Source organism: Macrosteles quadrilineatus, unplaced genomic scaffold (assembly GCF_028750875.1).
Source record: "Macrosteles quadrilineatus isolate MER2022 unplaced genomic scaffold, UCM_ALF_1.0 Scaffold_1__1_contigs__length_201487025, whole genome shotgun sequence".
NCBI lineage: Eukaryota > Metazoa > Arthropoda > Insecta > Hemiptera > Cicadellidae > Macrosteles > Macrosteles quadrilineatus.
In genome coordinates, this window is record NW_026542594.1 from 186,445,819 (window position 1) to 186,469,080 (window position 23,262).

General features: G+C 34.2%; 1 protein-coding gene across 1 annotated transcript; it reads right to left on the reverse strand.

The window, feature by feature from the left end:
* Positions 1-256: 256 nt before the first annotated feature.
* Positions 257-22,470, reverse strand: LOC128991807 (protein spaetzle-like). Its single transcript, XM_054415003.1, has 8 exons — positions 22,294-22,470; positions 11,088-11,119; positions 9,361-9,557; positions 7,651-7,807; positions 6,505-6,586; positions 5,452-5,511; positions 3,643-3,746; positions 257-2,724 (listed from the first exon to the last, which is right to left on the reverse strand). The coding sequence occupies exons 1-8, from the start codon at positions 22,345-22,347 to the stop codon at positions 2,442-2,444; spliced, it is 969 nt and encodes a 322-aa protein (XP_054270978.1). The 5' UTR covers positions 22,348-22,470; the 3' UTR covers positions 257-2,441.
* Positions 22,471-23,262: the final 792 nt, after the last annotated feature.

Here is a 23,262-nt window from a genome sequence, read left to right on the forward strand (position 1 = left end):
TAACCCAGTAATAAATTAAGGAGGTCGTAAAAGTTATCTGATTAATCTTTGATGTGCTTTTAACCAACCACTGGATTGAATCCCCCCCCAAAATCATAAAATCCCCCCCAAATAAAATTCTGATGTCGCATTTTGCGACATCAAACCCCCCTGTGGGCACCCCTGATTGCGAGGGTTCCGCCAAGTCAGATGAGTGAGTGAGAGAGAGTGAAACATAGAATTGGCTTAGAGAGAGAGAGAGATAGTACGGCCGCGTCAGCGATCGTAAGCTCATTTTGGCAGAAAAATTCCAGTCTGACTATTCTTCATAAGCATTTCGCTTCTTAAAGTGTTTGTAGTCATTGGTAAAACTTACCAGAGGTTTTAGGATATCAAAAAATCTGTTGCTTTATAAATAAACAGTTTAATAGTGTCTACATACAATATTTACATTATATATATATATTTACAATGTAACATATCAAAGAGTAATGTACAATATTTACAATATTTAATAGAGCTGAATGTTTAAGTAAAACTTTACAAGATTCTAAAAATTATTTAATTGCTTATTTACACATCAGAGACGTCTAAGGAGAATCACATGTAAAAGAAGAAGCATGGCTCTGCCATTGATAAGGGAGATGCAAAACAAAAATATAAATTTACTTAACATACTATTGTGTCTCGGATGTGGAACACATAACAATAAATCTATTATACAGATTAAAAATACATTTACTTATTTATAAAACCTTTTCTGCGTTTCCCCCCCAAAAACTTACAGTCCTATATCTTAGGAGGTACAATATTACTGTACAAATATCTTTAATACAAAATGTTAACTTGAAAAATTAAACTATTTATAGGTACGGTATAAAAAAGCCATAATTTTGTATGACCTCAACAATTGTAAACTTGTATCATCTAGCAAGTGTTCTGTTTAAAATTATGATCATATTACTTTATAAACATTGCCAGGGGCCTGTTTCATAATAAACTACAAACTGATATTATTAGTAAATCAACTGATCACCCAATGCAAATCTAATAGAAATTACAAATTTTAGGTTTGAAGAGAAAAGACTTATTGCCTGAGAAATTTTGTAATCTGTAACGTTGCTCGAAACGTTCGCCATCAAATGTGAATGCGAATGCTGTGAATGATACGTCATGACATTCCAATCTGTAGATGATGGCGGCCCTCCACTTCATGCCTCATTGACTAGTCCATCTCTAGAACCAGCAATGAAGAAGTTCCCATTCGGATGAAAGGTCGGCTTGTTGACTGATTGTTTGTGAACATAGAACTGCAATAAACTAAGACAACGTATATCAACAACTGTTGTATGTCCATTGGCTAAATTAACTCCAAAACATTTGTTGTTCGGCTGAAGCTCAGAACCACTGCCACTTTTTCTTCAAATGAGTGGATTAAACTGCTTGTATGCCGGTGCCATAACTTATCTTGACATTTTTTTGTTAGATGCATTTAGCAAATGTGAATCGTCAGCTGAGACGTGATCTGAACCAACAGGTGATGATTGAGATGTGATTAACTTTCTTTTATGCTTGGTTGAAGGTGTCCAAAGACGCAAAGTCCGATATTTCGATGGAGAAGCAAACGCATTATGTAGAAAGCCTCAGTTACTTGATCGGAGTACCTTTAGAATTTGATGGCATGTTTGCTTTCTTAAAATTCCATTAAAACAGGTTTGTATCTGGACAGATACAAACCTAATATTATGGAATCTTAAGAAACACGCCCACCATGCCATCAAATTTTAAAGTCACTCCGACCAAGTAACTAAGTGGAGGGCTGCATCATATACTCATTGGAATGTTGTGACGGATTATTTACAGCAGTAGCATTCTCATTGGATGATGAACGTTTTGCTAAAGGAGCTAAAAAAAGAATATTTTTTTTGGAACACCAAATTCCACTGCAATGAATAAACTGTAAATGAACTTGAGTAAAAATTTCAGTGAATACATTTTTAGCACTGTATACCTTGGTATTTTTTTAAAGTTTTGTGAACAGTTTTTTTTCTATCTTTATTGGACACTCTCATTTTCCTCACCTGCACCTTATTATATTGAGCTTACACAAATTTTTATTGAATTTCAATATATATATTTTTGAAAAGTTAGTCATAAAAATACAACATATTAAAAAAAATAATTTCAAATATAAAAAAAGTTTTCTTTAACAGCTTTAAACGTATCAAAGAACACTCACAAATAAATGATAAAAATTCTAAAAGCCTTTTGAGATCAATAACCGCAGGAACTTATCAATACTCGACACCATTCGTCCTTATTTCAGTATACAAGATAAAAATAACTCTGTTCAGCAATTAAATAGGCAGTCTAACTGCATCGAGGAAAATAAGCATTGCAATCCACGCTCTATTGTTCTTGGTTGTTAAAGCCGAGAATACACTAGCCGACGTACGATTCGCTCAAGATTTAGGTTTGTGCCGCAGCGATGACGGAGTAGGTGTTGTCTTGGGCAGAGTGAGAGGTAAGGCGGCTCCAACACCCGATCCTCCGAACCTGCTGTGAGCGATGTTATGGTCAAGCTTTATCACACAGGAACAACACGACGGAAACTGGAATGAGTCGGATATCACTCCCTGACCAGTGCCGTTCAGGGCTACCAACTTCCTGTAGATGTACTTCTGCTTGCATTGAGACCGGTAGCCGTACGGTAAACTGGCAGGGAACGAGCATTCTCGGTCATTTCTGAAACATGATGAATTTGTTATCACAGGATTTATTTTTGTAAATCAATTGAGGAAACTCGTATTTACTTACAGAATAAAAATAGACTGTGATAAAGTGATTTCATATATCTGTGATTCAGTTGTATGAGTACAGAGTGATATATTGATTGGATGACGAGGAAATAACGAGATAAATATCTTCCCTTCACAACAAAAATAGTTGTATAGTTGGTTAGTTGAGTGGATATAGCGCTCACTTAGTAATCAGAAAGCTGCAAGTTTGATGTTGAAGTTTGAGAAAAAGTCAGACTAAGTTATATGAAAGTTCTAACCTGCCCCAGCTGTCTTTGGTCACTGAGCTAATAAACAGCAGATGCAAGTCAGTTACAAAACAATGCTAAACGGATAATCTCACTAAATTTATACTAATCTTGCTTTTATATTTAGCTTAAAATACATACACTAAAATACTTTGCTGTCTAAGTGAAGTGAAGTGAATGATTTTGAAATTAATGATAGAGCACAAGTGGTAGTATACATTTTTGGCAAAATTACCAATAACTCTTAACCACCATTGAACCTGATGACGACTGTAAATTATGTTACTAACAGTGAATATTTTAATAATCACACGTGTCTTGTAAAGTTGTTTTGCTTATCGTGGATAAAATCCTCACTATGTAAACCCGATTTCCAAAAACAACATTCTATTCTAGATATTGAAGGGAGTATAACCATGTTCAGCAGGATTCATCAAGTTTTGTATAGAATTAATTTGGTAACAAGCAAAAGAAAAATATGCTTAGTCCGTCGCGCTATACACCCATCAAACCACATTTAAATTTTTTTGTGTTAATTTTGTTACTCGTTACAGTATATATCCTCTATTACTACCCATTACTACAGTATTGTAATACTATTGTATTGTAATACTCACAGACACTTCTCCACACGAACACCCTGAACATACTCATCATGGTTGATCACAAACAGCCAGTTTCCTTCGATATTCTTGGCCATCTTTGGATACACAGTGTGCTCCTAGACATCAAGAAAATATTAGAGTATTGCTATCAAATAGATGAGAGACAAAGTCTGTAAAATGCTATGAATTGGATTGAAATAGTATATTGCGTTACTAGTCTGGAAAATAGGTGTTTATTGGACAAGTATAGTTGAGACATAGTTGAGTGCAGGATTACCATACGAATACCAGTTAGCACATTTTGGACGAGTGATGTACAATGTTTTTTGCCATACTACTCCGATGCCAATCAAGAAGTTATTCTAAACTAACAATAAATCCGTAGTATTCACAGCGACTAAAGGACTTGAATCATTACTAATAATTATAATCAGCTGGCACACGGTGAAAATTCATTACAATACAGTAGTACGTAATGACACCCCATTTGATTAAGCAGGCGGCAAACAGCTGATTTCTGGACTAATTTCATGCCTGGAAAGTCTATTAAAACAGTCTAGTGTGGCAAAAAGAATATTTATTCATTACAATACAGTAGTACGTAATGACACCCCATTTGATTAAGCAGGCGGCAAACAGCTGATTTCTGGACTAATTTCATGCCTGGAAAGTCTATTAAAACAGTCTAGTGTGGCGAAAAGAATATTTGATTATGATTTTTTCAAAGCCAATAATTATCAGGTGGGATGTTTTATCTCCTGTAAGCACCACAAACTGCAGAGTCAGGAAAACCCAGCTAAATAGTTTGATTCTGAGATGTGGATTGGTTCTTTACAACAATTGCAAATACTTTCTCCTTACAAGTGGAAGTATACTTCCTCTTATCTGATGGCTCCTCAGAACCAAGGCCAGTTCGCATCACAGGTTTTCGGGTTAAATGGGTGTCTCCAAAAACACGTGAATCACTCAAAAACCTACCCAAATACTTTACTTAAATTTGGTAGGGCATTATATTTAAACACATTATCACTGGTCTAAAATCACTCCCACGAGAAAATTAGCATTAAGCATATATGAAAAGTTTGGATTTAAAATTCTTGATCTTACCGCGAATGTGAGAGACAATTATGCTATTATTTTGGGAGAGCCCACAATTTTGCCTGACTCCAAAAATAATGAGATGATACACCCAGTTTACCTTGAAACTCAAAAAATTACGTTCTTCAAGTGTTTAAGTTGGTTGACAGCTAAACGACTTTTTCCAGTAAGTGCTATAAAATTGTTCTGTTGACCAGAGGAACTGAATGTGCAGTGCATAAACATTATTTTTGAACGATTAACTTTGTGTATTATGCTAGTTTTTGAGTTGACTCTTAAGTTAGGTTACCACGAATAACCACCATTGCTAACGAACGCCACAAACACACTTGCTAACTAACTTTTGAAAGTATGCACAAGGGAACTGGGATGTAGAAACCTACACTAGGAAAGGGTTGAACTGGTGGAATTTTGTGGGAGGTATCAAATTGCAATATGCGCCAGCTCACACCCGGAGGAAAAAGTTTAGACACTAGAGTTTGGAGCCCTACAGAGTAGTAACTTAGGAAAACAGAGTACTAAACATTAAAAAAAAATCTAAGGTACTCCTATGGAAAAAAAATATTTTGTAGCTCCTTTATATGAGTGTGCCCCTGACTATATAAATATGGATGTATTGTAAAAATGTTGTGAGACATTTTAAATTTGTATAGGAAAGTAAACTAGTAAAATTCTTATTAAGAAGTAATTTTTAATTTACCAAATAAATCAAAATTCACAAACCTGGGCAGCACAGAGTGGGTTTTCATCAGAAGCATCTATTCTGTCCTGAACATCATCAACCTGTGATGACAAAAATATTGATAATCAAAGCAGTCTAATATAATTTCATACATAAAATTATGAACATCATAACTTTGTGGTGTGAAAAAATGTTTCACAAAAATACACAAATTTATGAGTGACAAATTTATAAGTGAGAAATTGGTAAGCACCACATGTTAAATACACTCCCATCTATCTAGTTATATACTTATTTTTTAGGATTTTTTGAGAGGATAGCAGGCTTACCGGAATGGGAAAGAGTCCAAACTGGCACAGGAAACACAAAACAAAACTTTACACTATATACACAAAACATTAACTATCTCTTCCTCTTCCTTAGTTGAAAATGCTGTCAGTGACAGTGAAATATTCTAATGTTTTGTGTATATAGTGTAAAGTTTTGTTTTGTGTTTCCTGTGCCAGTTTGGACTCTTTCCCATTCAGGTAAGCCTGCTATCCTCTCAAAAAATCCTAAAAAATCTAGGCCCTTGTGCTCTATGCTACACCCTTAACCTTAGTTATATACTTAATACAATAAGGGTCATCTTTGAAACACCCCTTTTTCACAGGTCACAACTGATTTTCACAATTGAGGTTTCATTGTAAAACTTATGATCTAGCGGTGTGACAAATAGTAACTGTAAAGGTGATTTCCTTAAGGTCTTCATCCGCTAGTGTTTCATTAAGCTAATTTGATTTCTTGTTTGATTACTTTACATTTGATTACTTGTAAATAAGCTCTAATTATATCACTGCTAAATGATCTAACTCTATAAAACATATCAAAATGCAAAACCAACTGAGTGAAAATTGTTGGTGTACTAATTTATATAAAAACTCAAGGCAGAAGGTTTATTTAAAATACAAGGAAATTATTTTACAAACTGTTATATCTGTTACTAAAATAAAATCAAATACAGTAGTAATATTATAGTTCGGGCTAATAAATCAGTATAGTTGTTATAGTAAATGTTGTAGTAGTAATAAATTTGTTGGATTAAAAATACTTGCCAAGGTAAACTGCTTCCTTTCATCCTGGAAAAAGGTCCTAAGAACAACCGGTTCTTTCCTCAGCACTCTCATAACATGTTCTCTGAAAACAAAATAAACAGACTGGTCTTTACTTTCCTTAGGATTCCGTAAATAAATAATTCTATTTGAAGGAGCAGCTGGAATAAATCAGTAACAAAGCATCAACCATTATACTCCACTTTAAACCAACTCATTCACATTCAGCTTGAATAACACACCTAGAAAATGTGTTTGTAATAACTAAATCGTTCAACTTTTTGGATTGGTTTCAAGTTGTTAAGAACCGGTTTCCGGAAGACTAAACATTTAATTGAGAGCAAAAGTTTTTTTTTCAAAATGAAGATTTAAATTTCTATTTTGTTATTGTATTGACGTGTTGTGAAACTACAGCAGTATTGAATCCCAAAAAAGTGAACCCGTTTTCAGGTTAGAAGGTAAAGTTACATGGTTAAAAGTTCTTCCTGCCGGAGTTGGTCATATGATTTAAGTGATTAAACGAAGGATGGTTTTAACTTTACATTTTTAATCACAAAACTATATTTACAAACTCTACTAAGGCAGATTTTTACCACTTACATTGACGTTCTGACAAGGATGAGCTCCACTTTTTTCAACACAAAACAGGTGTTGATTATTTATACTAGCATTGGTTTTATTTTATTTATTGATTGTATAATCAATTACTGAAAAATCAAAGGAATTCAAAGGACTTCTAAGGACTTTGAAAGTTTAAAAGCCACCAAAAATAATCCCCAAGATACAAATAATTATAAAAGTACTCTCCAGGCAAATATTTATTCCAATCACTCATCAAGCTGTATAAGAACTGTGATAAAGGCGATCGGGAGACAAAAAGGCACTCGCCATGCCCACACTCAATTGTAAAACCTTCAGTGTTTAGTTGCGTATAATTTAATGTTGTGTGTGTGTGTTTATTTAATGTATGACGTTACAATTTTCATGATGATTTAATCCTTCAAATTTTTTAACGATCTAATGATGTTTACATTTCAAAACGTATAGTCCATTCTTGGAACATAATCACTAGACATTACCAGGTTATTTTGACCTTTTACAATTTTAAGTTAAACGTGTAAAGGAGTTCATAGATATCAGCATACTTACGCAGGATATTCTTCGACTGACTCGCAGAATGTGTCCCCCCCTCCCCTGGCACAAGGGGGTGGCGCGGCGTTGTTGGGAACCAGAAACTGACGGTTCTCGAGCTCTATCTGAGATTCCAGCTGATCTGGGAATATGATAGCATCAGATCTCAGCACGCCTGCAAGTATACAACAAGTTAATGAAAGAATAAAAAAAGCAAGAATTACTCTGAAAGATAGCCAGGGATTGAAAGCATAAATAGTAATCTTTACCTCAGATTTTTTGCTATTTTTCTGTATCCAATCCAATAAATTTACACATTTTTTAGTTACTTTTTTTTACAGTCCAAACCCTTGATTTATTACTATCTAACGTCACAGTCAAAAATTCTCTTTTTGTAGACTTATGGATCAGCTGAAGACAATTTTAATGTTAGTTCCAATGGTGTCTCTAGGGGTGTGTTTTTGTTTACAAAAGTTTAACCAAATAAAACAATCTAACAAATCATAAAATTAACCCTGAAATAGGGGAAACAACTGAAACAAGATCTTGTCAACACTTGCGCACAACACCACCAACATGAACCAAACGTAAAAAACAAGATTTAGATTTTACTATGAGATGAGAAGTCTACTTGTGTTAGTCTACGCTAACGTCTACCCTTTCTTAGATAGCACAGTTAATTAATAGTCTGGTAACAAATGCCATATGTGGTCCAGAATAATAAAATAAAATAACATATCACATGAAAACCAATATTCGTAGGTATACAGTTTTGAGTTATCTCCCCCGACTTACTCATACACTGGAATAAGTACTGTAATTACATTAATATTGGTGTTAACATTATAATAAGAAATAAAAATTATATTATCATATGACTTTTAGCATAGTTTTTTCTAATACAAGGCCGCGGCGAGACGAAGGTACCAACACTGCTGTGCCGTCAAACCGAAACAGCAGATGTAAAATTTTATAATAGACAGTATAGGAAATGTTTATGTTTACACTTTTGTTATTTCTGTTATTACCATGGCAATAAGCATGACCTTGCCACACACCAATGCAGCGGCCTTGTGTTAGAGGAGGCTATGCTTTTAGCGGAGATAGTTCTCTGTAAGGGGCTGTGTCTGCCTCGTAGTTGGCACCTATTAAGGAATGCTTAAAAACACAGATACTAAAAAAGACCAAAGATAGCCTAACTGATCTAATTTTTTTAGATCTAAAACAGTTTTTAGCAAAAAAATTGGATATTAGCTTCTTGGACTGAGTGATTCCGCTGCCAAAGACATCATCAGATCCCAGTAAAAATTGTATTAATATATATTTTAATCTCTATTTTTGGAAGAATTCTGTTTAATTACTTCAGCACCGGCACTGTCATTTAATTATTTTTTTTTTCAACCTATTCCTTGTTGTCTTCCCTTATGTAGTTTTCTTAACATAATTCTAATTGCACTTTATTAAGTATAAGAATTCCATCCAAACTAAATTTAGATAGTTTATGACTTTTGCCATTCTATAAATACGGTAAATGTCAGAAGTAACTTCGCTGACCTGGTCAATATTTACATTCCATGCCAAACATTGGTCCATATATAATCCTTAAAATTTTGTTGTTACTTCTTCCAAATGAGTACCACTATTCTATTGAATCCTGGGCTTTGCAGTTTTTTTTTTCATTTTGATGCTGCACTAGCCCTAAAGTTGCTTTCTGTTTGTGTGCGTTACCTTCGGCACGTTTCCGCCTTAGCTTCTTCATCCTTTTCACTCTGTTTGGGGAAGGCATCAAGTTTGCTTCCACGACCTCTGAACCAATACTGAGTCTCGGTTTGTCCCTCTCGTAAGGAAGGTCGTCCATCTCTGCATTTCTAACCTCCTCTTTCTCATCCTGCGATTGGCTGATTCTTTGCCTAATGTTTGGCGCCCTGAAAAATTATTAACACATTATATTAAAACTAGAGGTCGTCCAGGAGTCAAAAACTCAACCAAATGTATGTAATGTACAGACTTATTTATTTTCACCCCACGCTTTGAATAAAACCTTAGACAAATAGAATAAATATAGACCGTCAGCTGTGCTGACAAGTTCTGGCATCCACCACTAGGTTTGCCGTGTGGTTACGGCGCACACCGCTGCAGCATCTGCTGGCTACATTTTGGCTCCTGCGCTCCTCGCCTGCAGCAGTGTGCGCCGTAACTACATGGCAAACCTAGTGGTGGACGCCAGAACCTTCCTTTGACAGTCTATATTGATTCTGTTTGTCTATGATAAAACGTGTGATTTGTTTTGTCACCAGCATGGCAACCCATAAGGCCCATGTTAATTTTTTAAATTTTAAATCCATTTATGTGCTTATTCTTGAGCCTATTTTAATTGATAAAGGGATTCTGCACATCTACAGGAAAATATCTCTCCAACAGTATGCGTAGATTTTCTCTGCGATGCAATTGAGCTGAGAAAAAAGGTTTTAAAGAAACATGCTTACCTATTAATATAAAGATTATTGTACAACATCAAACAAATTATATTAATGGTTTTTTTCTTTCATTAGTGATTTGCAATACATTGTAATGGTTACCTAAGAGCTTTACTAAGTACAAGTTTTTCTTTGAACTGAACAATAAAATAAGTGGAAGGAGTTATTTTGTTTGCCAAGCGATGTGCTCGTGATCTCAACAGTTTATAAACATTTTATATTCATATTGCACTAGTTTTAAAACTATCTGACATCACCGGCTAAACAATAACTTAATAATTTCTTCTTCAATAGTCGTAGTTTTATTTAACAAAATTAAAAAAATCTTCACACTTTTATAGTTTTAATTGAGTTACCAATAATTTTATGGTACATTATAAATTTAGAAATTACAAGTTATCCAAATCGTGAGCCTCTAAAATGAAAAAGCATTATTTATAAATAGAATTTTGAGAGTTTAACATTTTTAAAAGTTCAAAATTTTAATAATTTAGTTTTAATAAAAGGAAAAATATTACTACTACAAGGATTTGCAAGATTCTACCTTATTATTGAAAAACTTATCCTCAAAAGGGAGAAAACACCAAAGAAAATATTTTTAACTGTTACACACTCAAAGGTTGGAAGGTTTGAGCAAGAAGTGACTTAAAATAGGTATAGTGCACTCCTGATTGGCTTACAACTTCAATGTTGTAGACTAATCTGACCAATCAGAAGACACCCACTCCACATGTATCTTGAAAATCCTGTACAAACTGAATTTAAATGCTAACGGTTATTTTCTGATTGAATTTAAAAAATTTAAGTATGTTCTGAATAATTTACATTTAGGTAGATTATTTAGGCTACTAAAAGATTTGTGAGGAATGACATTTTTAAACTATTTTTTATCTTAGAACGGTACACCATAAAAATTATTTATTACAGAATACAATTACACAGGTTAGTTTGTATTACACATAATAATGTATTACTTACCTAACAATCAGTTCAACAGTTGGATGCACTGCCTGTAAAAAAATATACATTTCAATAATAGGAAGATGTTTTACTGCTATTAGTGAATTTCCCATATTGGGAAGTAGCTATTACCATTACCGTAGGTCTCATGGTAAGACCTAGGCCCAGGACCGATTTACTTTTTCATTTTGATGTCCCCAGAGGCCAAAAACACCATTCGTTCAAATTTTTATATATCTATTATAGATATATATAGGTATATAACTTACACGATAACTTGAGTAATTTTTGTCCGATTTTGATAAAATTTGGTTTGAAGGTGTAAAGCGGGATAAACTTGAATGAGTTTGCGAACTAGCATGATCGGACTATGTTAACGGGGGTTTATGGTGGGTTTTATGGGGTAAAAATAGGATTTTCCCATTTTTGACCCTAAAAACGCAAAATTTCACAATTTCTTTCTAAACCATTTTGTAGAGCTTAAAAAAACAAATAATTTAGTATATTGAAGCGTAGTTATGTGCCTAATTGTTACGGAGAAAATTCAAAAAAATGTTAATTTTAAATTCCCATGTTATTCTTATGGAGAATAAGTCAACTGTTGTAGTTTGCTTGTTTATGAACATATTATGATCAAATTTGGAAAATACATTAATTTCTTACTAAACTACAGTACCTTTTAACATTTTACGTTAAAAAAAACTTGTTTACCCTCCCTGTTGCAGCAAACCTAAGTACTCATTAAACTAATTCTGTTTAAATAGGGAATAAATGTGATATTTTTAAGGAGACATTTTAGTGTAAATCCAATCAGGCAAATGGAAATTCGCTAAGTCTGCAGGTTTGCTGCGGCGGGGGTATTTATTTATAAGTCCAGATGAGTCATCGTTGCCCCCAGGCCGAGCGTCGTGCGCCCCCAGAACATCGTTATTTATCTAATATGTTTACATTAACGACCACAGACAATATTATTGTGGTTCCGAAGATGTCCTTGCCACTGTTTGGTCAACGCTAATGTTTTGTTTGCTAAATATTATTGTTTGCTGCGAGAAAGTGAACCCCATTCCTCGAAAGTCGAGGAAAACATAAGACTCGTCCTAGAGCGGCGGTCGACTTATCGCGGCATAATGGGTTTTTAAGTGGCTTTGTAAGTTTAGGGTCAGCGAGTGTTGGAGGTACAACAATGTATACAGGACAAACAAGGTGTCAACTTGTGATATTTTTTTTTTGATTTTACTATGTTTACATTTGTGTGAAAGCGGGAAAACGGTTCAGGCCATAGAGAGTTTCATAAAAAATTTTTTAGAGAAATATATAAAATGTAAAATACGTTACAAGATTCATTCCGGTATGTCTTTTTCTTGATGGTATTATTTATGTTAATCTTGGTTTGTTGGCTACTCATCATATAAATAAATTTATACACAATTTACTAAAAAAATGTGTAGGTATATTTCGAGTTTACTTCTAAACCCATCGTCAGCCTCTGTTAACAACGATGGCTGATGATGGGTTTAGAAGTAAACTCGAAATATACCTACACATTTTTTTGTAAATTGTGTATAAATTTATTTATATGATGAGTAGCCAACAAATCAAGATTAACGTTAGACGATTTAAGCTTATAACAAACTATGTGTTCGATCTTGCACTTTACATTCAATAATCATCCGTGGATGTGTATACATTAATTAATGGATTGGAACTAGTTTAACCACTTAATCAGCATATGTTACGGAAAGTTGATAAAAACACTTGAAACAGACACTTACACTTATAGGTACTGTTTTAACAAGACTGTAAATAGGCTACATATTATGAAAGAAGGTAGTGTTGATCGATTTCGATATTGGACACTATAATCATCATCAGACCCAATGGCCAAATTCACCTATTCATTCGCATATTGAAGTTCTCGATGATAATAATTTTATATTCATGTCTAGCTTATTGTTCTATGGTTCTTCTAACTTGTATATTCTGTATATCGGGCTTATTGGTATGTTTTGTTTCTGACCTACTCTACATTTTTGAACAAACATCAAAACATGTAACATTCTACAAAAGTCGGTGTCTCAACAAGTTTGTTATCCACCCACGCCGCTGTTCTGCCTGGTTCAGGTAAGGTATTATTAACAAACGTCGCTTATCAGAGATCAGCTGTTGTGTGACCTTGTACCAACGACCTTGACCACGGTTGAAGGTTGTTTCCTGGGATGATTCTGATTCTACAGAAGACACCCGGTGGATGAACTCGATACTGATAAGGCTTTAAACGCAGCCGGTGTACAAAAGTCCAATATTAGCTGAGGAATTAGTTGATCGTGAGAGTTTAGTGCGCAAAGTGACTTTAATTAAAATAGCAGCAATGAAAAATGACGAAAGTTGGGTCTAGAACCGACAAGTTTCTTTGCGAAACCAACGACATTCATTGAAGGGATAAATTTGAGTTTAAAATTAAAAACTAAACTTATCATAGTTTAAATACATATTTACAAGTGGTTAGTTGAATTTAAAAATGCGATTTTCCATTCAATTTCCCCGAGATTTGAATTTGTGAGGATTGAAGAATAATTAGTGGTCATAAATTAATAATTGGTATTATGTCCATTAACTCTTTTCAGATGGAAAGGTAAAGGAGGTTCCTTGTTCCATGTAAACAAAATACAGTATAACTAATTCTAAACAATCAAATAGAAATGCTTGTTGAAGAAGACGGGCATTGTACATAATATAAAAGATGCAAGGAAAAAACGAAGTAGGCAGATGAGCCGCGACAAAATAATATAATGTATTATTGTGGTCAGCCTGCTATTGTATGACGACCTTGTACGTTGTGTTGTGTTTGATATCCATAACAGTTGTTGAAAAGAATATGTAAATTATAACGTAAATCTATACAAAATACAAGACTAGATAAAGTTTAGTAGGTGAAATCTCGTGGTAGCGGAATCTTACCCCCCGGGCACTGGACATAACGTAGTAATTTGAGATATCTCTCTTATGGAGTGTTACCCCTTTGATATTGGTTAGGCCTAATCTTGGGAGTATAACGAAAATAGAACAAGTGTAATGATTAACAATAAAAGTGCGAATCTTACTCCCCTGAAGGAATTCGAACCCCTGAATTTAAGTGTTGCTGGATTAGAGAAATCGAATATAGATTCGATTAGTCCACCTTCATTCGATTTTTTCATATTCAGCAAGTTTAGGCCAAGTAAGGTAATAACAGTTTCATTGCAGATGTGAAAAATATCGATACTTTCAATCGATTTTATGTTAATCCAGTTGAGAAATAGCTATTTACCTAACCCGCCATGTTAAACTTCCCTATCCCAAGCGTGATGTATACAACTTCCTTACTTCTCGAGTGATGTAAAGTATCAAAAACTCACTCGGTGATGTAATTAAACCCATTTAAATAACATTGAGTGATTAACTTAAAAAATATACTTCTATGGAGCCAACGACGTTCCTATTACCTTACATATACCTTACATATAGCTATTACCTTACAAGTGTAGTAAGAGCGTTTTTATATCACGCAGGTGAAGGTTGTGCAACGAGCGGAAGCGAGTTGCATAATTTACCTAAGTGATGTAAACACGCTCTTGCGTAACGTGTAACGTACAAGATTTTACCTGACCCGACAATATACAGGAGGTTACGAACAATATTAATCATTATCCATTTCACTCATCTTCTAACAGTAACGTTCATTTACAAACAAAAGCTAGGTTAGAAAAAGTCTTCAAAACATAACAATAAAACTCAAGAGCACAGCTGATTTCTAGCGTTGAACCTTTGACTAAAAATATCCAATAGTCAATGGTTGAACGTCGTTGGCTCCATAGAGGTATATTTTTTAAGTTAATCACTCAATGTTATTTAAATGGGTTTAATTACATCACCGAGTGAGTTTTTGATACTTTACATCACTCGAGAAGTAAGGAAGTTGTATACATCACGCTTGGGATAGGGAATTTTAACTTGGAGGGTTGGGTAAATACTAACACGCCGACTCACTTCTGGTAAAGTATTTCAGGATAAGCGAAGAGTGACGTATGAGCGAAATTACAGCTACTGTACGATCAGCTGATAAGCCCCAAGATCAAGGACAGCTGTTTCCAACCTTTGACTTTTCCCTGGATCTACTTGATGACCTGGCTATATTAACCAGCTACCCAGCAATTAGTTAAATTTCCCCTATAATTGTTTCGTAATAAAATTGGTCATTGGTGGGAACGCAAAAGAAGTTAGACAACAAAAATTGTTCTGTTTTATGTGGATAAAAATTTGTTGTATAAGAACAGAAAATATAATTTTTCAGCACTCTTTCTCGAGGGTAAATTGGACTAAGTTATCATTTTTAATTCACATCCTTATATATAACTAGCTGTAACCCTTGGGCTTTGCCCCGTTTAACTTCTTAATTTTCAAGATTATCTCGTTCGCATGGCTCAATCATGTCCTGGTTGAAGTTTGTTCGCTACGCTCACTCACCTTTTGGTTGCAAATTAGCTGTTGTCATAAATGTAAAAGAAATAATAGTGCTGCAACCTGTTGGTAATCCTTGTAACTTTAATGCTATTGAACATCATAGAACAGAACCAACTTGTTTAATTTAAACAGCTGTTAAGATTCAATAATTCCATTTCTCATAAGGTTAACATGGGAAACTCCAGAGCCACTGGGGCGGAGCCCGAAAGGATTTTTGAAATAAGAATATGCCTATATGTTAATCGGGAATGTGAGTTATCATCATGCCAAATTTCAGCCCAATCTGACCAGTATTTTTCGCGTTCACTTGTCACAAACATACATCCATACATCCAAACTTTCCCATTTATAATATTAGTAGGAAGTAGGATACGTGAAGGCGATTTCTACGAATCACTACTCCTCCGTTAATAATGGACGGATTTTTACAAATGATGCGTCAAAATTAAGTATTTTTGTGTAGACGCCCCCTTTCACTAATTCCTGTAATAAAAGTCTTCGGGCTTTGCCCCCACAGGCCATCAAAATCCCAATGTATTTTTTATGAAGAAAATATTTTGTCTAACAGACGAATAATTTGTATTAATTACAGCTGTTCATAGTAAACACATATGATACACACAAAAGCGTTCGTTTTCAGTTTTGATAAATGTAGTGGAGTGATTGATTACATTATTTTTTAGTTGACTCTTTTAAGTAATCGGAAATTATGAGTGTTATTCGTTTTGAATAAAAAACACCTGGAATACTTTTCAATTGCTCGAAATTGAGCAAAAGGTGCACTAGTTGTCAAAAAACCTTGACATAGTGGAATATATTTATAGTTGAAAATGATTAACACTTTATCCCGGCCGAGCACAGAGAACAGAGACGCACACAACTTGGAAGTGCTAATAGCGACAGTGGGTTTGGCCTAAATACATAACTCCGACAGTAACAGTAGACAGCCCACAACCCGCCTCTTGTGATTCCCACAAATAACTTTCTGTTCCTATCGTCAACTTCACTTAATATTCTAATCCTCTTATGTGTCACATTCTATCCGTCAATCTGTCAATGCTGATCCCTAATGCGCAGCTAATTACATTAGAACCTGCGGTGTGTCTATTCTCAATCGTGACTATTGACTACACAATAAATCGCCGTTGACTTTTGGTATAGCTCAGTCAACAAAGCTCGAAACATGTACCGCAGCGGATTTTTGCACAGTTGAGGATACTCTCCTGAACAACATACTAAAAGTCCTGACCGATGGGATGTGAGCTAATATAGGGGGGTGTAAATGCTATTTTTTTTAGTTTTCTTAAAAAATCTCGAAAACGGCGCCTTCTGGCGAAAAACTATAAATGTACAAAATAAAGAGCATTATGTGTCTTAACAAAAAAGGTCACGTTCATTATGTTCCTAAAATAAATACCAAACGAGATACAGGGGATATAAATAATAAAACGTTCAGAAAAAATAGTTGTACTGTGGTAAAGCGATTGTTTTTGTATATCACATTGAGTGATATAAATGATAATAGTATGTAGTAAATACTCGTATATGTAGTACAGTTGTAGTAAAAAGTGATTGGGGGAGGAAGGCCGGGGGCTGGAAGTTGAGATACCAAAGTTCTATGGATACCAACCGGTGGTAGCCATAATAACACATGGGAGTGGGTAGATCTTGTTCAGGCCAAGCACAGTACAGTAATATGTTCCACCGTTCAGGACTTTTAGTATGTTGTTCAGGAGGGTGGGTTTTTATTTTTGTCTACAACTGTGCAAAATCGGAACTACACGATTTTTTCCCACTCATTTGTTGACTTTGGGCTAGTAGAAGGAGTATACATTCGACTTCTGTTGTGAAAATTAAATCTTGCTTTAGTGTGTGGTTAAGTCCGGTAACGATGTTTGGTTGAGTTGATCTCGACTACCCGTATATTTTTACCTCAATATATATTTCACAATCCGTGTTTTACTCTTTGGTTGATGACCCTGGTGGTCAAGAAATAGTTTACAAATCGTCTATCTGGTCGCAGTGCTTTTCAAGTCGGTATTATACCTGTAAATTCAGAGATGCCATAAACGGGAGTTAATATGCCTCTGTTGTATCGTTGTTTTAAGCGGATCGACGATTAACATGAGAGTGTATGTTTTACTATGATATCACCCACTAAAATGTAAAAAGATATGTTTATTTTATTGTTTGCGACTATAGTTTATCTACTACTCCAACGTTGGCTACAAATAAATACATACGTGTTTCATAACTAACTTCTTGATCAGCATCGTACGTGTTATTAAATTGCCTGAAAGTATAAAGTATACGTCAAATAGCTGCGATAACATATTTACATTTATACTGTTTACGGTGCTCACAAGATGGTAAATACATATAAATTATTACAAGTGTTATTTGACGTATCTTTTATACTTTCAGGTATAAATATAAATAAAACAATGTAGATAACAACTTCGTCTACAAGTCCATTACCTATGGTGATGCTGAACAGAATTTCAAAATATTCTAGTATTTGTTATTTTAGACGAATTTCAAGATGTCAGGGCATTACAAACTTTCATTTTCCAATTATCACAAATATTTCTAAATTAATGTAGCCAATCAGTTTATTTTCGTGTAATCCTACTTATTCAACTTATTCTTATTTCCAGTGTTGCCAACTGGTTCTCTATAAGGATGTTCCAGAAATTACTCGCTATTGGGCGATGATGAAACAACCCCGTTTACCTAAGTTGGTATAACTGGATCATGTAACCAGCTGATGCAGTTCCGAGAATACCCGACCAGCTGTTAGAGAAAGTTTTATTGTTGTAATAAACCACGTGGTAATCCAGGACTTAAATTCCAAGTGTCAAAGGGATCAAAAAGGCATAGTGTTGTTAGTCATTGATTAACTGATTCATTGACTTTGAATAAGTTAGGGCAAGTACACGTCGCACCCTATAGTGACATCTGAATCATATTTTATTTTTACTCGTGTTTTATGTTAGTGGCCTTTGAGATTGTTAACATCTTTATTAGACAATGTTCTTCAGTTTGCCAAGAAAATAATTTGAGCACTTTTGATAATAGTTTTATAAAAGTAGGGGAGTTTATACAGAACATACTAAAATATGGTCTACTTGATTATCTGCTAATAATATTGTTTTACTTGAATTGTGTTCGATTACAAATACAAAAACGAATGCCTAAAATTAGAGGACTTATTGCAATTATACCAATACTTCCACATCAGTTGGTCTGATCTGGTTTTGGTATTGGTTCAACTTAACATCTCAGTTTTGATTGGCCAGCAAGGTCTGTTTTGAAAGTAAACTGAACACCATCTAGAAGGCCTTGGTCAAGAGCAAGCGACGATGTGACGTGATTCTATGTCCAAATTTCACGCAGCTCGGACGCAAAGAAAGACTTGGAATGGTATGTAGACACACGGCGCCTGCCTGCCTTCCGACCCCAATGTAGAACTTCACTGCACGTTTACTCATTTAAATGTGCGATTTTAGACACCTTAGCGGCCGTAACGTTCAAATTATATGACACACAACACTGTTTTACGGAAATAGATTATTTATGATTTCAACAAACAGGGCAGGAAATACGATGATAAAATGATGTATTTGAATCATACTTTTTTCAAACAATGACGGTGATTTCTGAATCAGCTGTTGATAATTGCATTGTTATCAATTAACGATATAAGTATTTCCAACTCAGTTGGAATCTTGAATCATCCGTTAAGAATAGTATTATTTTCAACTTTAAAATGAATGCACAAACCCTATTTTTAACTGTGGATAAAGTGAAGTGAAGTTTAAGTTTATTGAGTGAAACAAGCAGCAATAATTAATTATCGCCATGTAAATATTTATAAATATAAATAACGCGATATCAATATTACTTTCTTTTGTACATAAACATGCACAATCTTTGTATACCCAACACAATACAGTACTTCAAACTCGTTGGAATACAGAAAGCATAAAAGTTTATCAAACTGTCGAGTATGAAGTCAGCGCACGAGTCATATCGCACAATGATTCAATGAATGAGTAATTTCAATTGTGTACAGCGCCCGAGATATAAAACCAATTAAACCCCTAGACCCTATACTTTTATACGACTTATGACTTTCACCTTCCCAACAATCAATTATCGTACGACAAACAAAGAAAATATAAGAACAGAAAACGGCAACACACTCTATGAGAAGCACATTTAATTTTCACATAACTCGGAACTAACATCTATACTTATTTAATACGCAAGCAGGATTTTTGTGACAATTACTCCTCCGAAACTACTGAACCGATTGACAAGTTTTTGGTGTCATTGGAAAGAGCATAACGTGAAGTTGTGCAGGAAACTTTCTTTTTAGGGAAATAATTAGAGAGTGAGGCCCTGGGGCCCTTTAAAGATTCGTATTTCTCCATAAGATTAACATGGGAAATAAACATTGTTTTGAAACCCCAGCTGTTGTCAGAAATTAAATATTAAATAATTGGTCTCCATGGAAGAATGAGAAAATTCACAATGTTTACATTTGCTTTGACATTTAAATGTAAACAACCAGAACTGTCAAATGCCTATTTCACAATTTCAGACAGCTGATCCAAAAAAATTAAACAACTATGTGGTAGGTTTATTTAATCTTAAACTTTATGATAGATTATTTATTATAAATCTATTTCAATGATTATGAAACAGATTTTTCCCGTTGCGAGAAGAAGAACATATGTTAATTGTAAACCGTCAATGTGTAAATTATCTATGTTGTATTAAAAATGTGTATAGTTTTGGATGTTGGTTTGTGTTTAATGATATAAGTTATTAGTTATTGAATTTTTATTTTAAGGATTTGGCATATGAGTAAGCCTATCATAAATAACACCATTTCAGAGTCTGCCAGTTTTTGCCTAACTCTGTCCTGTAGAGTTTAAAGTAGCCTACACCTTAGTGTCTACAAATTGGCTAAATAACTTAGGTATGGTACTTTAAAAGCTGACAGCCTTTTTACGTTGACTTAAATTGTAAGCTTACCTTTTCCCGTCCATGGGCAGTTTGATTGTTAATAATTAACCCTTTAAACTGGAATAGTTATGTAAATTGTGAGTATTTCCATTAGTTAATAATCTTTTGGTTGACTCTTTTAAAATCATCGGAAATTATTGCTGTTATTAGTTTTCAAACAAGTTATTTTTTGTTTATAAATAACTCCTGTACTTCTTTGCAATTGCTCGATTTCGAGCAACATGAACACTAGTAATATTAAAATTTAAGTGAAAGTAAACTGAATTAAAAATAAAAGGTTTCTATGTGACAAATCATCCCAGGAACAACAAGATGCATTTCAGACGGTATCCGATGAGAAAACTTACATGGATATTAGTAAACAGCTGATATAACAAGGCAGGTTTGGTCCAGTACAACAGATGTTATTAGCTCTGACGTCAATGGTCAGATAATTATCATCACAGCTGTTACCGCATAGTTGCTGGTATTAAATTGTCGCCGCTCCGGTCAAATTCTGTTTCAACTCGCTTAATTTCTTCACCAAGACAGCGACGAACTTTGTGTACTAATTGCTGAATATGAGAGTAGAATGGAGTGCTGTATAGCATTGTTGCAGAATAAGACCAGCTGGTCCAGTTTATTCAGCCTGTTGGTCTTGGTCAATATATTTGTAATTTGTTAAGCCCAATAGATAAAGAATAGGTAAATAGGTAATAGATAAAGAATTTAGTTGATAAGGAATTTTACAGTGTTTCTTCGTTTTAAATGTAAATTGTATGTAACTCTTGAAGTTTGCATCTTTATTTTTATGGGTCTGATTTTATTTGTTTAGTGACTTTTGCCCTGTACATTTCTGTATCATTATGGCAATAAACGATTCTGATTCTAAACAACCCGATTTAGTTTCAAACCAAGCTACTAGGCTAGATTCTCTCTATAAAAAAATCAATATGATTAACACAAGACCTCAGACAGGACTATTACCGGTATGTTTGGAGTTATGGAAATTTAAAACTTAGCCGCATTTTTTAATCATCTAAAGCAAGAAAATCGTGCCATTTTCTAGTTCATTAACTGATTCCTTCTCGGCGCTTAATGTTTTGAATCAGCAATGTTGGGTTGGAATACACAATTTTACGAACGCCTGGCCGGTTCCAACAAAGTTTGTAAATACCTCTCAAAACATCTGGCTATATTGAATCAATTACATTATTTTGAACCGTTTTTTATATTTATATTTTAGCTCTCGAGCGCTGAGATTAAAAATATTTGTGAAATGTAAAAATAAATTTATTTATTGCATTTATACCGGTTGCGGTTTTGGACTTTATGACTCTGCCTTAGACTACGGTTTTTGCTCATGCTTAATATATAAGTTGCTTCTACTTTTCATGTAAACCCTTCGCCAATTAATAGTTTTTTATTGTCAATGACTAGTAGTAAGCTTAGATTAAGACTAAGTTGGGTATATTTGTATCAATGAATGTATATTTTGTTTAAAAACGTTCAAAAAGTGACTTTTGCAGTATGACTAGACACACAACCAGCTTTCTTAAAATTATAACTTAGATATGGCAACATTATTTACCTTCCGAACATGTAAACAATATAGGGCCTACTAGGGAATAGAAAATGAATAACAGCACTGTAAACAATCAACAAACTTATGAGCGACACGAACGTGTACAGATTTACAGTAACAACTTACCAGCAAGATGCAGACTAAAATAAAAATAATCCACTGGTAGGACACAGTCACCATTTTATAAACAAACGACTAAACCACTGACCTAACACTCTTCTAGGGAACCGAGTTGACTGTTGACTGCCAATTAGAGAGGTTAAATTATTATTGATAAATCTTGCCAGCAGACGACTGGGCTGACTGGAGGCGCCACAAGTGCATCTAGTGGTCGGCCAGCGAACTACTAAGTACTGACTGGTCATCACATCAGCTGACTCGGCCATGAGGTAATTTCGAGGGATATTTTCCCGAAATGAGGTATTTTCACTGCCAGCGGGATAGATAGATAGATTTATTTGATAATTAAACATTATGATTTCAACAAACAACTGGGCAGGAAAACGATGATAAAGTTATATATTGGATCATACTTTTTTTAAACAATGACATATGATTTATAAATCAGCTGTTGATAATTGTGCTGATGATAAAGTTATATATTGGATCATACTTTTTTTTAAACAATGATTATATGATTTCTAAATCAGCTGTTGATAATAATTGTTATGTTAGGTATCAATTAACAATATAAATAGGCTATGTTGTTTAATAAATGTGGATTAAGTTTTGGTATGATACACTGAACAGTGAGCATAGTAATAGCAATATTTATACAATTAATCTCTGAATGTCATATTTCTTCAATTAAAATAACCAATTTTTACCCAATTATTTATCATTTAAATAAATATATATTAGTTGATAAAAGTTACAACATTGCTCAGATTTAGGTATCTTATAATGTTGTGTTATGTTTTCATTATATAGAACCCTTTAAGTTGTCCACCCTAATTTAGATACTTAAATTTACAAAATAAACATTTTTGTTTCCCAGTTGAGATCAACAGGTAATTAGTCGAGATGGGGACCACCTAGGTGCGTATTTTAGACCAAATATGAGTGAAGGATGAGTGCAGAATGTTGTGAGATGAT